At 38.9% G+C, this 18791-nt stretch overlaps 1 protein-coding gene across 1 annotated transcript in view; it reads right to left on the bottom strand.

Moving 5' to 3' along the window:
* The window catches only part of LOC103762586 (transcription initiation factor TFIID subunit 4), a 140260-nt gene that overhangs the window by 85891 nt on the left and 35578 nt on the right, over positions 1 to 18791 (bottom strand). Inside the window, 1 exon segment of the mRNA XM_029965566.1 lies at positions 13549 to 13718. Within this exon segment, the coding sequence (XP_029821426.1) occupies positions 13549 to 13718 (170 nt within the window).

The following is an 18791-nucleotide window of genomic DNA, read 5'->3' on the forward strand; positions in this document are numbered from 1 at the left end:
TGAATTCTGAATTGCACCATCTGATCATTGCACTAACTCTTTACAATGTATACACTTACATATGAGCAGAAACCAAAAATCCAAAGAGAAAATTAAGACTAAACAACAACAACAAAAAAATGAACTTACTTCTATCAATAGACTGCTTTCTTTTTCTTTAAAAATTTGAACTTCTGATTTTTTGGTGACCATCTCAATGTGCTTTAAGTTTGATAACGTGACAATTTTAACTTGTAGTCTTGTGACCAAAAACATCATGATATGTGTAATTTGAAAAGAGTTGTTTACTTTTAAATAATACATTTGTTAAATTTAGACATTTGGATAACAAGTATATGCTTCAAGTCTTTAAAATTACTTCAGCAACGTAATTTTGAACTTTTCCTGGAGCTATGATAAAAACATCATCAAGGTTAACAACAAAAAAGGAGCTGGACCAAAGCAATGCTCCAAGCTATAATTTTAACCCATCTCTCCACTTGAATTTGAGTTTTGATATTTTTAAAGACACAGCTAAGGTCATATTCTTTATTCAAGTGCTCTTGCCAGATCTCTTTACCCCAGAACTGTACAAGACCATCAAGAATTGATGGCTGACTGCATGAACACTTCAGTTCTTTGTGGCAGGACTTGGTTGCAACACACCCTCAGAGGCATCAGAGGCTACCAAAGCAGTCAGTTGAGTCCCATTATCCTATATAGGAAATATGAGGGACAAATTAATACCTCCAAAGTCCAAATTTTGAATCTGCCAAGCATTACAGAACAACACAATAAAGTCTGACTACATGTTAATTCTTAATTACATGTTTGGAAGCTTTAATAGCAAATCCTGGTTCAATCAGAATTTAATAAAGATCTACACTATATGAGACAGCATGCAAGAAGTGTGTTAGAATATTTTGTTACAAATAAACAATATTATATTTAAAAGTGTGAGATATTGCAATAGAGTTTCTATAAAGTCAGAACTTGTATATAAGTTCCAAAAACCTTGAGGGAAAAAACGTTCAGCAATATTATTCTGATATTGGCATGTGTGTCAGTAGCACAAGATTGTTTTTTACAAACATAAAAGCACCTAAACCTTGTAATTGAAAACTTTTCAGGTCCCAAGAAGTGAAAAGCTTGCTGTCATCTGCTTAGCTATCTGAAAGGTACTAGCTTTGCTGCACTTTAAAAGTTTAATTATATTTTATTGATCAAAAACTGAAACAAATCGTAAGGAGAGTACTGCCCTATTTGAGAAGCAGAAGAAAAATACTGTCTTTGCAGATAGGCTTTCAAAGAATCAAAAAGTTACTTTAATAATTTATACTTTAAGAGGACTGACAGGATTGAGATCAAAGATTAAAAAAAATTATTTGTAAAACATCAGGTCTGACTCTGATTATTGATGTGATAAATTATTGAGTGCCTGAATAAAATCTCTTTATGTTTACACTTAAAGCAGAAAAACCTTGAAGAACTGGCTTTAAACAGTTAAACAACATCTATTTCGGGTTTGAGTTTGTCTTGTCCTTCACCAGAAACATGGGGGGGGTGCATAATTAGTGCCTATTTGCCCTAGCCACAGGTCAGCCAGAAATGCAGAAAGCACTCAATCCTATCATCCTAATACCAGCAGCAGCTTCTTAAATTTTAAATTGTGTGCATGAAATACTGCCCCACGATGAAACTGGACCCAGCCTCCCTAGGCCCAGGCCCCTCCTGCCATTAGAGCTGGCTTGCATACCACAAAATAGAGACAAAAGTTCATCCCCCTTGGATCTGAGACATTGTTTAAGCTTTTATTTAACCTCATTCAACAGCATCAGCTCTGGAACAATGCAGCAAAGCAGCACCTGGCCATCCCCAGCCAGCTCCCTCATCCCCACAACACAAGGTGCTGGGCTGTGCCCTGGGCAGCACCTACATTTATTTGTAGGCTCGAGCCCCTTCCTCTGTTATTCCAACAGAACCACCATGGGTTTAGGCACCTCACCCCCCTTGCAATCTTTCCCATCAGGAAAATGTTATTTTGGTATTGGAAACACTGCCACTTGAATTTCTGCAGCCTTCAAACTATTCCATTCTTTCATAAATTCCATTCCTTCATTTCAACAGGGAAACCGAAGATTTTATAGTTCTGCTGTAGGTGTCAGCAGTGAAACACCTGAAACACCTTAATCTCTGTACAATTACATGTAATTAAATACAACACAAGACTTACAATACACAGGAACTCTGGAAACTATGAGCTGAAAAGACAGGGGTGTAGGGGAGAGCAGATCACCTTCTAAAAGCAGACAAGCAGTATTTGTATATCCTAAGACACAGAATGTGTGGTCTCTACAGAAAGCAAGTCACAAAATCAACAGAAAGCAATGGGTACTTTGTCTGATACTATTGAATTCATAACTCTAAACTGAGCAACCCCAGTTAACTATCAGGCTGACTAAACACAAAGGGGAAACAACTCTAATGCAGTAAGGACCCTTGACACCCTGAAAAGCATAAATAGCAATTATGGAACTTACTTCTCCCAACCTCATGGGGTGGAACTTAAGAACAGGGTGTATCTTCCACAGAGCAGTGTTCTCTACCTACAAAGTAATCCATCAACACTGCATTCCGGGTGCTGTAAGGGGAAAACCCAACCCTAAATATGAAGCTAGAGAGTGAGGGATGGAACACGGGAAAGGAAAACACTGAGGAGGTTGTTTGGGCACAGAATATCCCGGGGTTGTGGTGGGGAGCCACACTTTTACTACTAAAAACTTTAGGCAGAGCTCGTTAAACAGAGTGATAGCACAAACAGCAACTCCTAGTTCTGATGACTGGGATTAGAGATTCCTAGGGGTGTGAGATAACCTAGTGATCCCAGGCAATAGAAACAGTATGGTGATTTTAGCTGTAATTTTCTGGTTTCAGTCCCTTAAATAAAAACTTCACTTTAGGTCTTTCTTACTAACTAAATGCATAATAATTTAATCAATGCTGACTTGTCCTGTTAAGCCTGTCTGGTGCTGGCAGACAGGACGAAGAAAGGAGAGGCCATAAAACTTTAGTTGCTCCCTTCCCAAAAGCAGCCAATGGAGTTGTTGGAGCAGCCCCTCTGAGGAACCTGTGACCTGGGGCGTGTTGGGGGAGCCCCAGGGGAGGGAGTGCTCCTGCCAAAGTAGAGAGAACCTGTGCCAAGTGCCTCGAGACCTGGGACAGGATTCCCTCGAGCAGGTACAAACCAGCACCCCCTCTGTGAGGGCCAACATTATATTCCACAGCTCCAACCAGCTGAAAGCAACGGGAGAGATTCTGTAAACCAACATCTGATGCTGCTCAACACTACCCTTCCAGTTCACCTTCACAGGGAATAACTGACTGCATTAAAGAGAATGACTTTTATCACCTCCTAATTGTTATTTACAAAACAATGGAAGACCCTGCACTAATTACTTCAGTAAGTTTTTTTGTAAAAAAAACATTCCTCCTCTCACAGGGTAAGAATTATCTCATGAGCCAGCTTCTGGATAAAAGTGGACAATCTCCCTGAGAACTCCCAACTTGTTGGGTGTAGTATTTGCTCCTTGCTTCTTCAGAACTACCCACCTTGAGATGATTGCCCAGGAAGCATTTTGTAAAACTGAGAAACCAATGAAACATCAGCTATTTTTTAAAAGTAATGTAACAAATTCCAAACTTGCAGATTAAAATCCTCAAAATTCACAGCCATTTTCAGTGCAAGACACAGCAGGAAAAAAAATAACCAGCCATACAACTGCAATGTAACCTAAGAGAATAAAAATGCTGAATAAACACTACACAATTTTTAATATTCTCCTCCTGCTCCCTCCAAAGTAAATGCCAACCAAACTATTTTAGCAAAGTAAGATTCAACTAAGACTCTTGAGCTCTGTAGTGTGAATGCACTGGTACAACACCACTCAAAGTGTGTTTCAGGCACTAGAGTGGATTTAACTTATTCAGTACAAACTACACTATAACAGTTATGTATTGATATAATTGTATAAAAAGTTAAGTAAAGATCCACTGGGTAATACAGTCCATCATCCTTTCTCTAACACCAGTAGTGGGAGATGCTGCCAGAATACTATTTGAAAAAAAAAGGTGTGTAGTGCTAACTGTGCACCAAAACACAGCCTCCGTCTGTCCTAAAATAGAGCATCTTATCTGTCTCTCTATTAGGTCAAGATGGAATGTTTTTCACATTAATTTTTCAAATAATCTTTTGAATCTGAAACATCCTAAAACAACGAGTTCCACAACTTAACTACCCACCTGGCAAAAGCAACCTTTTTGCTTGTTTTGAACTTTTACCTTCTAATTTTGTTTAAGACCTCTTATTCTTGTCAAGGGAAAACCAGAAAAATAGTTCCATTCTAGAGGGTCATATTGGTGTAATTATTTTAACACAACAGAGCCAGAGAAATAGTTGTTTCCATTCAAAATCTATGTGTAACCCAGGCCAAAATGTTTGATGGTATTTTCTGTGCTTATTCAAAGCTTTTATATGCATGTCGGTAGGATTTGGGACAGGACAAAAAAAATTTCAAGTAGAGAAAGAATTTCTCAAGAATCCTATTTAACCTTACCTCTACAATTAATGTTTTTTGATGAAAGTCATGTAAGATGGACCCAAAAAAAGCCTTCACTTCTTTAAGAAGTCTCAACCAGAGGGTAAGTCTGGGAACTCACACATAATTCATACTTTTTGGCAAAAGGAAAAAACTATTTTGAGAAGAGATCTGTCCTAAAGTATATATAACCAGACAATCCAGTTTCCAAACTTCTAAGCTAGATAATTAAACAGCTGAAAGGTAGTTATTAATCATCCCTAAAGAGCCTTTTTTATTACCCTTGGTGGTTTGTCTCTACCAGAACCAGGGCAGTCACCAAACAACATTGTGCACAGGTATGTGGAGGCTTGGAAAAGGGAAGGAGTTGCCACAAATCATGGGAGCACATCCATATAAACAGTGCACCTGGGAGGAGAGAACACTTGGCATTCAGACAGCAAGGAAGCCTTACAGCCTGATCAGAGAGGACAGAAGGAATGTAAACTCTGAAGAAACAGAAGGTACTACAACTAATGTGTTCCCTGTTTTTTCTGCAACTAAGCTGTATGCTTCCTAATTTCTTTCAGAAGAAATCAAAATCTCAATGTGTTAAAGAAAGACAATATCCTTCATTTTGATGTACAATTCCTTCTCTTTAAATAATTCATCTTTAAGATTACTTTTGTGCCATTTGACGTTTATGTTCTAAAAGAAGGGAGGATGCTGAAGTTATTAAAAGGGAGGCACTGAAGGTCAAAGAGTCTCTGAGAACTACATCCAGATCCACATCCTACCCTATAATCCCAGTAATTTGTGCTGCAGCAACTGAACAGTGTGAGCAAAATGCACAAGACAGGAGGGGATGAGAACTAAAATAGGGGCAGGTCTCAACAAGTCAAATTACAACACACAGATCACAGTTATACGATTCTTTTTTTCTTCACCTTAGTTTTCCCAAAACAAAAAATACAACTCAATAACAATGTCCAAAGACATTTAGGAACATTCAAGAATAAACACAGAGTGACTGCAGAGAACTGGAAAATATGTTCACTATTTTTATGAATAATAGCACATGCCCCAGTGCACTTTTGTGCATTGATTCACTACATAGTCATATCAAGAGATTGTTACAGGGACCAGATCAGGAAGATCTGGAAGACTAATATGGCAATGACACCAATAGGAGTTCTTAAGAAAACAACAGAGAAACTGTTAGCTGGGGATTTATCCCCTGTCTGCTTTTATGCAGATTAGAAAATGTGCTTCTTAAGCCAAGTTCAAGACACTAAACAGGACCTCAGACTTAAACACAAGAAGTACATGATTATGACAGTATATCAGGTGAGACAGAGATGGGGACAGGGATGGTTGTAAGAACATCAGAGGTGACAAACACAGATGCCAGCATCCTATAGCACAGCAACAGAACACACCCTCCACCACACCCACAGCATTAAAGGAGTACCAACTCCAAGAATTTGCTGATATGCTTCTGTTCTTTCAAAGCAATTTCTGTGAACAATGCAGCTATTTTGGCAGGTTTTTTTCCCAGAGAAACCATCTCTCTGACACTTTAATCTGAACAGGTACCACTGTTGTCACTACAAGTCTGATGCCAGGCAGACCAGCTAAACATGAGGAACTTCTTAAGGAGGTGAGATGGGCACATCAGACAGAGGATATGCACAAACCCCAGGACATGATAAAGGATACCAGAAGGACAGGCTGAAGATCATAACTTGAACTTCAAAATGTCAGCACCATCATCTGTGTATGCCCAGGGTAAGGAGAAAAATTGCCAAGACACTGTGCCACATTCATTAATACCAAACAGTGCACCACCAGATCATCCACCACTACAACACTTAGCCAGGTCAGACACGGCCACTTAACTTTGTCAAAACAGCTTTAGTTTAGGACAGTTTATAATAAAGTTGCACTTCTACATCATTGTGCAAGAACAGAGGGTGGTACCTCATCTGGCACAACACGGTGTCGCAGCCACTTCCTTGAAAACAAACACCCTCTAGGCAGCAGGAGAACGTCTTTGTACCAGTTCAACATTTGGCTCTGACTTAGTTAACAGTAGTTAACACTAGTAAAACTGGTTAAATCACAGATTAGCCCCCTCTGTATCATAACCACTGAAAAAAATGTCAAATTGCCAAGGAGTTGAATCAGGACTTGTTTGCAGTAGTCTCAGCAACATGAAGGAGGCTCTAACAAATGCAACCCAAACTCAGGGGAGAAGGAAAGACTAAAGGGAAGTTTATGAAGTTTCTCAGTAATTTTAAGAAATGAAAACACTACAACCTTAGTATGAGCAGCAGGATTGCCAAATAAACATAACAAACAATCATTTCAACATATTTGAAAAAATATTACCTTTTACTTTTTCCCCCTTAAACGATCCTTGAAGATGCTGCTCACTGATCAATGACTTCCTCCTCCACAAAGATGTTCCAACATGTGTTGAGCTTAGGGACATGAGCACCACCTCTAGAGCATGGAGTTTGCCTACAGGGATAACATAAGTCAGCTTTATTGCAATATTGAATGGCTCTCTAAGGTTTTCTTTTTATTGTTCTTATTTTACATCCAATATCTATTACCAGAAATCTCTTTATGAGATAGATTTTATAAATGAATCTCCACAGAATGATGATCTTAATTTTACTCTCCTTTGCAGAGACCAAGAAATTTAAGCCATTCAATTCCCAGATACAAACTTATTCTGAAGCTGGGTGACATATTTTGGTATGCCCTGAAGGCCAGAACTGCCTTCCAAAAATAGCAAGACCTTTTAGAGATGGCTCTTTCACTACATTCACAAAACAACAAAAACTGGTGAAAACAAAATTATTATGGTGAAAAAAACCCTTGAATTCTCCAAATGTTTCTAAGAGCAAGTAGTATGGTCATGCTCTCAGTTCAACTGGAGCAAAACCTTTGAAAATGATGCCTGAATAAGCAGCATCATTTTCTTCATAAATAACCCTAGTTTAAACAGAGCTAAATTAACCATATTTATTTTGAGAAATTACTGCTTGATGAAATAACATCAGCTCTGACACCTACAGGTGATACTGCTAAAAGCATAACTCAGATTCTGGAGTGTTGCAGAACCAATAAGATTAATAAAAAGAAAACCTTGGAAGCACACTAAAAGATTGAACAGAAGCTGCCCTACCTTTCACAGAAAGGCAGACTCCAAGCTCTCAGGTGGTACTGAAGTTACCATTCCAACACATGTTGGGACATCTTGTAAAACAGGAAGTCTAATCATGGACCTATTAAAGAAAGAACAACAATATGGTTTAACATTCTGCTGAAGTACTTACTGATTATGTTTATTTGGCAACACTGCTGCTGATACTAAGATGGGAATGTATTCCCACCTTTTTGAAAAGGAAATAATAAATGTAAATAACATATAATTGTCTTATAATATTGTAACATTAGCAATTGATTAAGTTGGAATATAAAATCAAATTCTCTATTGAACATGTACAATAAACTCCAAACTCAACACAAGGAACTAAATTATAATGACTGTGGACATTGATTATAACACTGGGAGCAGTGCACACCTTCTAATCTAAATACAATTTCTAGCAAATTGCTTGTTTTATACTAATGAAAAAAGCCCTAACTCAGAACTATTCCAGATGTCAGAATGTAGATACACCTCCACACCTGCCCCATCTCTGCAGTGACAGACTTAAGTTTGCAGGAACCAGAGAAAGTCAGTGCAGTTGGCATGCACAGTAACTTGCCATTTGGATTATACAATACCTAGCATGACTTTTTTTCCTGAGAAAAAAAAAAAAGTAGAATCACAGAAAACTCCATTTTAGGTACAGTTCAAGTGGACTAAGCATGTCATTAGGATGACTTCAAAATGCTAAGCTTATAAACAGGTGCATGTTAGAGCAGTACCCAAACACAGTCAAGAGTTACATCCACAGGCATTCGAGAAGCTCATCCTGACAGAAAGGTGCTGGTGGAAAAAATGGGATTAAAATGAATATTTCAGTTTGAAGACAAATCAACTCATGGATAAAAAGTTAAAAGTCAGCAATGAAAACTACTAAGTCACAACAACAAAAAGTGCAGTGAAAACACAAAATTACATTGCCAGGCAACCAGAGAGCTCAGAATTTCAGACCCCACAAGTACTGCAACAAAAGCAGCTATATAAGCCCTCTAAAGTAAAGCAACCAGAGAAATAAGCACACTTTAATGTCAGAGCTGCTCTGTATATGAAAGAGCAACCACAGAGCAGCTTCATCTCACTGGAACATGAATACAAGTGTTGACAAACAAACCCATGAAAGGGGGATGATAGAACAGTAACAAATGCTTTAAAGAGAGGCTCTGAAATCTCCTGGCCTGGTTCCACCAAAGGTACCCCAATAGGTTTTAACATGGTTTAGCAATGTAAAATGCCTTCCAGAGTATTCAAATTATTTATTTAAAATGTATACATAGGCATACAACTGCTGCCACTGTGATGCCACACGGTAGATTCAATACACTCCAGAACACAGAAAACACAGATAAGCTCTTTCTGTATGTTTTAACATGCAGTTTTACAGCAGACATGCAACTCAAGTGTGGCTGAACAAAGAAAGAATCAAGGCAGGACAACGATCAAAATTTCATGAGACAGAAATAAAAAATATTTTACATGTAAAAGAACAAAAAGGTGAATCTACAAATTATGTTGAGCTAACCTTACAACTGTTACATTGATAGAGACAGTGGCCAAGCCAAGCTTCTCTGAACTGTTTTAAGGAACACTGTAGGCCTCTTAACTACTGAACTAGGAGACTTTGGATTCATCAGCCCATTTTCAAGCTTCATAGTAACTGGCATGCACCACTCTGTGTGTTCTAGCCTAAAAATCTATTTGTATGAAGCAAGACAATCCAGTTCTAAGTTTGTGGTAGGAAATACTGCAGATGTATGCTATGTTATCAAGATGACAGACTTTTTCCAAAGGAAATTTATAACAATGCTAGATAACAAACATAAAGACAGTATTTTGTAAAATCACGCTACAGAAAATTTGATTTCTTAATGCAGATGTATAATACTCTGAATGAATGTGAAATAAAGATATAATTGATGATTCTCCGATGAATTTTGAATCATATTTAAGTTAAAATAACTTGAAGATAAAGGGTGGACAGTTAAAATGTTTTCAATATGGCCAAACCAGTCTCACATTTCTCAGAATGCCATATTTATAATTATTCTATTCATCCAGTGCTCTGTAACAATAAAACTGGAGCAGAAAGATCAGGTAAAGAACACTGAAAATGAAGAGAAAAAGGGAAAGAAACAATCTAAGTCAAAGAATACAGCATGCCAAACTCCTGCTTCATTAGTATTGCATTAGGACAGTTAATTTATGTTAGAGATTCACCCCAAGTTGAGTGTTTTAGGGATACTCAACAAAATCAAAATGGCATCATCTGTGGAAGAAATCAGTCAGAATTAAAAGGTGTGGGAGTTAACAAGCTGCTGCAGATTTTAAGCCTGTGAGAACACCAAGCTCTGGTGACAACAAAATATAAAGCAAAGATTTTTGGAACCCCGAGTGAAGGTTCTAGAGACACCAACTCTCAGTCAAAAGACCTTCCAGAAAAGTACATGACAGAGCTGTTCCCCTTTTCCATAGATTTAGTTATCAGGCACAATAAAAAGGATCATCTGTTATCCCATCCTTTGCTGTGTCCTGCTACCTTTCACTAATATTTAATATCAAATGCAGTGCAGCCCAGTTCTTATCTGTGCTCAGAAACAATACTGGAATCAAGTAATTCCTGAGCCAAGGATTTCCCAAGATGGTTACAAACTAGAGAAAACCACCACACTTCAAAGAACCTGCTTTATTGAGTGATGCCCCATTTGGTAAACAGTGAAAACTCCATGCCAAAAACTAGCTTCTAAAACCTAATACAGCATTTTTATAGCTTAATAATGAACAAAAGTGAAACAATTACAAATTATTAATGTTATTTTTCTCATTTCATTCCGACAAAACCACATGGAAAAGCCAGGATTTGTCAGCATTGTTTATTTGTCAGGGTCTAATCAGCTTGTTTGCCCTCTAAAGAAACACTACTCATTCTACTAACAAGGTTAAAGACCTAGGAAGGTTTAAGAGTTTGCATGCACATGCATGATGAATATCAACCTCTGCCTCTCAACTTCCCAAAAAGAGAAACAAAAGCCTTACAACCCTTTTTGCATATGTTGCATTGTGCTGTGCTGTCATGCAGAAAGATCAGGGTTTAAAGTTTTATGATCCTGAATGGAATAGCAAAAGAAATACATTATCTGCTGAGAAATACCCACTCTTGATTTTGCATCAAAGAAAAACTTGAAACAGTCACAGCCCTGCCTTCCTACAGGAACAAATGGCAATGATTACCAGCCCAAAATGACTAGATACAAAATTGGATAAGGAAGCATGTGGGAAGTGGATGAATATCTTTGCATGCATTACCTTTCAGTTACTTCTTCCATTTAGAAGGATCAATATCAGTCACTTAGATTTAAAATAAACTTTGGATGATAACAGTGCCAAGTTAAAGCAGAGATAAGAACACACAATATATTAAGAAACCTCTTTCACTATAACTTTGAGGCATCTGGCTGGTGGTTACTGCCAAAGTCTGAAGAGCATCTGCTCTCACTTTAGCAGTTTATATTCCAACTCTGGTGAATGGAAGCACAATCTCTGAAACAGCCTTTGGGGAACACTACTGTGTTGCTCGACAGAGCTCTTACTCAGAAAAGAGAGGAGGAGATTAATATTACAGAAAACTTGAAAGATCTGGCTTCTGAGAAAGGAGAGAAGAGTGGTTTCCTAATACTGTACACACCACAAATCTCTCTTTTACTCAGACATTAAAAACCTGCCCTAAAACTGAAGTGATTAAATATGAATAGATCCAAAGGTAGAAAATAACATCTGTTTAAATCACATTCAGGTAAAAGTAAGAAGAAACAATGTGTTTTTATTGCATTTGTCAACGGGCATAATGAAAACAGGAGAATGAGGACTCACATAACACGTTTTCCTAACGTGCTTGAGAAGGTCACAGGAGCTTTGCTTGGTCCTGGTGTGTCCAGGCACAGCAACATATGGCAAGACTGAGCTTTGTCCTGGACTTACAATGTCGTTATTTTAAGTGCCCAGTAGCACAAACTACTAAATTTGTGTGTGGTCCTAAGCAAACAACAAATCTGGCCACACACAGTGAAAACCAAGCTTCTAAAACTTCAAAATCAGCTGAAGGAATTCTCTCCTCAAGAGCCATAGATCCCAGATAGTAGCCACTTGTGAACCCCACAGCCACTTTCAAAACTATAAAAGGCTTCATGTAAAGCCAAAATAAAGCTCTAAAAGTGGCTGCAGGAGATCACTAGGAGTGGCCGCTCTTCTGGATTCACTGCTTTTGAGAAGTAAATCCCTGCAGCTGCTTTTAAAAGCTTTGAAAGTTTCATTTCAATTATCAAAGCCAATAAAGCTTCAAAAACAGCCATCGGGATTTGTTCCTCAGAGGAGCAAACCCCAAAAGGCAGTGATGAATAGTGTGATGGGTTCTGTGGCTCTTGAAGTATGTACAGATTCCTGTAAGTCCTGCACTTGTAATTACAGCTTCATGTTGTGCAGCAATTGTTACACCCAGACAGCTCATTAAGGCTTATGTGGCAAGTTCATCACTGATTTCCCGTTTTTTTTAACAGTTTTATGTCTGTTCCCTTTCTGTTTTCTTCCACCTGTACCAACTATTGTGTGAGGATCCCTCACACCAGTTTCTCAAACGCTTTCCATGAAGCCCTTGCTGGCTCCCAGTCCCAGGTGGTGGGAAGGCAGTTCACAAAATGCTGCACACACTTCCCCAGAGCACAGCACCTCATCCCATCATCCCACTGAGAACTACAGCAAAACAATCCAAAGGGGAACTTAAAAGGGCATTTAGGGAAGTACAAGAGTGAAGGCTGACAACAGGTCAGTGAAGAACTTGCCTGCAACTGCAATATAAAAAGGCTCCCGTTAATTCAATGAACATAAACACAAATAACATTTCAGAAGCAACCACATGACTTCAAAGAAATAACTGTACTGATTTGCAACAAGATTTTGGTCTCATCTTTAAAACTACGAGAAATAGATTGCTAAAAATTTGTGATGTAAGCATAGGTCTGATAGAAATATATGATTTACACTGCTAAATAATTTGAGCTTAGTATCTGATGACACTGATGGCACTGAAAACATTACCAAAATTATGTTTAAAAATACACCTTTAGGTATTAGAACATACAGAGTATATTAATGAAGTATGTAATATAAAATACATTCTAAGCATACATCCTAACCTTAAAACATCACTGATTTTGAAGAGCTACTCTACTAAATTTTTTAACTTCTGTTTTCAAATGGCAGAAATAAATAAATACACCTTTTTGCCACGATCAATAAATACAGCTTTTGGAAAAAATGCCATAAGAAAATCACTGTGAACTTAAGTAGATGCAGGTGTTAAGAACTGAATAACTGGTTTGTATGGGGCAAGAAAATCTGGACGGGAAACTTCAACATTCTGTTAGATGTTATTCACAGGTGTCCTCTGTGACCTGTACTACTTACTTTACCTCTCTGTTTCAATCTTCTCATGTGCAAAACATGAAGGAGGATTGTGAGAAATAATTAATGTTTGCAAAGAGCTTTGAGATCCTCGGATATAAAAAACATGGGAAAAGCATGAATTTTAAAAGTACCAGCATGCTTTTTTTTTCCCTCCAACTTAAGGTAAGTTACTTTTATCAGAAAAACCTTGAAAGTTTAGCAATACAAGACTGTGTAATCAAATGCTTACAAACAACCTTGAGTGCTAAGCCTATTGTGTTACTCAGAAGCACAGAACTCTGAAGGAAACACCAGCAGAAGGAAAGGTGTGGTGCTCACCCGTGTCAAGTATGCGTTTGTGGAGAGGTATAGCAGCAAGGAAGGGTTCATCTTTACAGGACTGGATCTGGGTTCCAACCAAGTCAGAGTTGGTGGCCATGATTCGGGCACTTTCTTCATTAAGATTAACACCAGCCATAGAGGCAACATCATTGATGTCATCGTCATCTCTGCAGTGAAACAAAGAAAGCCAAATAAAAATAATTCTGCATGTAATACATTCCCTTGGTGGACCATCTGCTGCTCCAAAAGTAGCCACCACGTGCCCAGGGGCTGGGCCAACTTCAGGCCCAACCATCGGTGTCTCCATTCTCACAGGATATATTCTAGATTCAGAAATTACTAAGTATTTCTCTGACTGTCTCAGGAAAACTTCAGGAGCAGGACAATTTGACTGTTAACAGGAGGTGTGACAGAGGGGTCTTCACCTGAGAGTCAGTGGTGTCAATGAAACCAGGATGGTCAGGAAGCTCAAGGCAACGATCACCACTAACGACAAAGCATTGGGCTGTTCTCTTTAGAATGGAAGCTAGCAGTAAAATGGTAAAATACATACCCCCCCATGAGAAATTAAAAGCAAAACCATGGATTTATAATCCTGCACTGTTCCACAAGCTCCTACCAAAATGGGCACCGATGCATTTTCAGGAATAGCCAGGGAAGATTCTGTGACCATGAGGAGTTCACAGGTAAGCCTGGGTTCCAAGTGAGTTTGAGCATGTGATGGTATTTTCTCTGGCAACACACAAAAATCAGCTGAATGTGTCAACAAGTTTTAGAAAACTGAGCTGCATTTGAGAAGAGGATAGCACTTCCCATGCCATTTTTGGCCCTGAATATCCTTCCCAACAGCTTGAGAAAGTACCAATAAATGTGAGTTTCCACACCTGTATCTCCCAAGCATCTTTCACCTCCTCCCTCCATGAGGGATGACTCAGAGCTGTGGAAACAGCCATCTGTATTCAGCACATTCTGTTCTGGGCTATTACTGACACAAACACTGTATTTCAACATATTCTATGAGTGATTACACAACCTTTCAGAATATACATATGGAAAAGTCCAGACTCCTACTACTGTATAAAGCAAACAAACAAAAGCTTAATTTAACTTTTTTTTTTTTAAATTACATAGATATTGTCCTATGCACCCTCGAATACTTTGTCACTTGTAAAAAGCTTAACATCTACACTAAAAACCAAAAGCTGCAATTAAGGTCTGAGAATCAAAGGAGGGAAATCCCAAAATACATAATCTAGGTCCTCCCTGTCTTCCCATACTTTCCCTGTTATCTGCACTAGAGCAGCCAAGTTTGGTGGAAGACTTCTGTGGTCTGTCAGATACTGGTTTTGTTTTCTTCTGTGGAAGAAGTCAAGAAGGGATTTTTGATGGTGTGAACCTGCAGAAATGTGCTGAACACTTGAGGAAGGAAATGGAAGATTTTACAATGGTTGTCAGAAAAATGCTGCACAAATGAGCTTCTATTATTGTCCATCAGAGTTAAGCACTTCATTTCTTCTCTTAAAATGAAATTCCAAAGAACAGTGTTGCAAAATTACAGAATGGGTTGGGTTGGAAGGAACCTTAGAGATCATTTAGTCTCACCCCCTGCCATGGGCAGGGACACCTTCCACTAGCCCAGGTTGCTCCAAGCCCCGTCCAACCTGGCCTTGGACACTTCCAGCGACGGGGAGTCCACAACCTCTCTGGGCAACCTGTGCCAGGGCCTCACCACCCTCACAGGGAAGGATTTCTTCCAATATCCCATCTAACTCTGCCCTCTGTCAGTGTGAAGCCATTCCCATTTGTTCTGTCACTCCAGGCTCTTGCAAATACTGTCTCTCCATCTTTCTTGTAGCTCCTTCAGGCCCTGCAAGGCCACAGTCAGGTCACCCCGAAGCTTCTCTTCTCCAGGCTGAACAATCCCAACTCTCCCAGCCTTTCCTCCCAGCAGAGCTGCTCCAGCCCTCTGATGGTGTCCTCTCTTCCACGAGCCATGGCACGTCCGTGGTGCTCACACGGGGGTCCCAGGGCCACCCCGAGGAACTGCAGCTCCGCGTGGAGTTGTCCCATTCCCACTCCAGCCGTGTCCCACAGGCCCAGGGACTGCCCCCAGCACACCAACTCGGCCACACGACAACTAACAGCCCAATATTCAGTGACCAGGCCAGAAGTTTATCATTCTAGAAGTGAAAATGTGGGGTTAAAAACCTCAGTGCTTGAACTAGAGCAAGAATCACCCCTGGACTCACGAGGCCCAAATCCAACAGGCCTCGAACCAGGGCAAAACCAAACTCCTGTCACGGTAGTTATCAGAACACAAACTCTGAACTGTGTAAAACAGAGGAAGTTTTCTGTTTTCCAGAAAAACAGACTTGAATCCAGAATTTCAAAATAGAAGAATTTAAAAAAAAAAAAGCCAAGACAGCAGTCTTAACTTCAAGAACACAATTTTAAAAAGAATTTATACTTATCTCTCCTTTTATTTAATAGATTAAGAAAGTATAGTCAATCTTTTACCTTCCTCCTGCTCAGCAGTTTAGCTGCTCCGATTTTTATTTAAAATCTGCAACGATATCAGAAATAAGCAAATATTTACTGAAATAAAAAACAGACCATTAATTTGGGCACAAACCAGGGTTTCAGTGAAATTATCAAAACCAATGCAACAGCCCCTACAAAGACCATCACTGGAACTCCTGCACAGAATCATTTCCTTCCATCCTTGAAACCCACTATCTGTGAAGACATCCTTTTGGTTTTGTACTACATGGAAGACAGGTAAGCCATGTTTTAATCACAGCTGGGACTAGGATTTTTTCAGTCTGACAAGCAAAACTTTTTTACTTTGAGGAACCTCATCATGAAAATGAGCTTTGGTTCAGATACTGAAACAAACACATTTATACATAAGGAAGGCTGGCACCCTCATCAAACAATTTGCTATAAAAGTGAACTTTTAAGCCCAAGGAGTGAGTTTTCAGAAGTCATTCTGTGGAACAAAGATGCCATCCAGTGGTCGTCTAGACCGATGATTACTGTCTATCCTTCCCTCTCCATCTGAGCACAGTATTTAACAATTTCATGTTTCTTGGTATATATTATTTTGCCTGTACTAATTCTACTGATTCAGTAAATACTTCTGGGTTTGACTGAATTAAACTCTGAGTCTCACAGGGTAAATTTAACATTCCAACACGTGTGATTTTTAAGAAGACAACGTGGGTTCTCCAAGTGCAAGCTCCATTTTAAAGTATTCCAAGAGTCCAACTCTTCCTCCTATATTCAACCTCATGTAAAACCTCTCCCTTTTCTCTTCATTAAAAACACTCACGCAATTACAAAATTAAAAAAAAATCTTATCTGAAAATAAGCAAGAAAACCCAAAGTATTCACAGTTCTCTGTAAAACGTTTCAAAGATTTTGTTTAAACTAAGACAAGCCATTATAAAAATCTGGTAACATTTTCCTTATGAACAAATTTTAAATGCATGATTGCACACTGTTCTGTTCCTTTCTTACTTTGAGTCAATGCTGTCCCAAAACTGCAATACTGAACTGCTCCCAAAAAAGCCAGAGGAGTATATAAAGCAACTGAGACAACATCATACTATTGATTTCCCTCTCTCTTAAAAGGAAAATTGCATATTTAGGACAAAGTCCCTACACACATGCAAGACTCTGAGAAAGGTTACAAATCCATGGATCACACAATCAGAGATCAACAACAATAAGTGACTTGAAATTACTGTAACAGCCACTATTATAATATATTTTATAATGGCATAAATCCTATTTACACATTAATTATAATGCTTATTCTGACTTTCAAGCTTTAATTTGAAATTTCTCCCTAATACTGCTTTGTCACACAATTCATTTATGGTCTATGTGGAATCTTCTCACTGATAAGCAAAAGGGATGACAGAACATACCACAGTTATGGTCAGCATTTTTCTTTATTTTGAAATATATGGAAAAAATACACAATCACCTTATAGCTTGAAATATTTATTTAGAAAAACAAAGAAACTTATAGGGTAAGGTTTTGTCACATACCATGTTGAGATGAAAGCTTTGAAGTTATCCATTTAACATCTACATTAGATTTCTATCACTCCTTTAAAGGGCAAGTTGATTTGCACATTATTAGATGTAATATCATGCATTTTGAGGCATTTTGTCCGAGCTAGGTTATTAAACTTTTCTTTTTAAAAATGAAAATCAAATACTAGACAACAGATTATTTTGGATAGGCAAAGCAGGTCTGAAAACGAATTTTTTATTCCCAGGTAGACTCTTCCTTAAAGTGTAGCCAGTCAGAAGAATGAAATACAGATACTAAGATCAGCTTCAAATGTTCCCAGAGACTTCACAGACCCATCTCTAGGGTAAAAAAAGCCCCTCACATTGGCTGCACAAAACCTAACGCTGACAGGCCCCAAGAGATGGAACTTCAAAATACCATTTCAGACAAAGAAAGGCTGCTGTGAAAAGGAAGGAGCATCTGGCTGACTGGCAAACCAAACAGGTCATCAGCACACACCCTGGGAATGATCTCCCAATTCCTGCCCTACTGGACATGCAGTGCCAGAGTCTCAGGGCAGTTCAGCACTGCTGGGATAACACAACGTGCCACTCCATCCTTGGGGATCTGCAGGGCTGGACCAGTACCCAGCCTGACCAAACCTGCTCCAAGCTTGAAACTGGACCAGTTGACCTCTCAAGGGCCCTTCCACATGAGATTATTCTGTTCCAATACAAGGGACAAATGTTTCCACTAGTTCTGGCCACTGTCTGAACTGTGGGTAGGAATTACCTGAGGGGCTGCTGCTTTCCCCTTCATCAGTGGAAGACTGTCAGTGGGAGCTCTGGGGTCACCAGATGAGGTGATGAGGTCCCCAGCAGCTGTTGACAAAAACACAGCCCACAAGACTTCAGTGGGACTCCTGCTTCTCCCACCTACAGACACCTCTGTCTGGACTGTGAAGGTACAAATCTAACCCTGCATCTCTGCTTGGGAAACAAACAGAAAAATTACCAAAGATAGAACTCAAATTTCCATCCTTGGGTATCAACACAGTTGAAAAGGCAACCAACTGGATTGTCTGTAGTTCTCTCTGAAAAATTTAGCAACAATAAATTTTAATACAAAAACAGGCTGACATAAAACTCCACAACTTCACATTGCAGAAGTCTTGGGTTGAAAACTCTGCATCACAACACAGCTCCTGTAATGACCA

This window comes from Manacus vitellinus, unplaced genomic scaffold, assembly GCF_001715985.3.
Source record: "Manacus vitellinus isolate BGI_N305 unplaced genomic scaffold, ASM171598v3 scaffold_10_pilon, whole genome shotgun sequence".
In the NCBI taxonomy this organism is placed as follows: domain Eukaryota; kingdom Metazoa; phylum Chordata; class Aves; order Passeriformes; family Pipridae; genus Manacus; species Manacus vitellinus.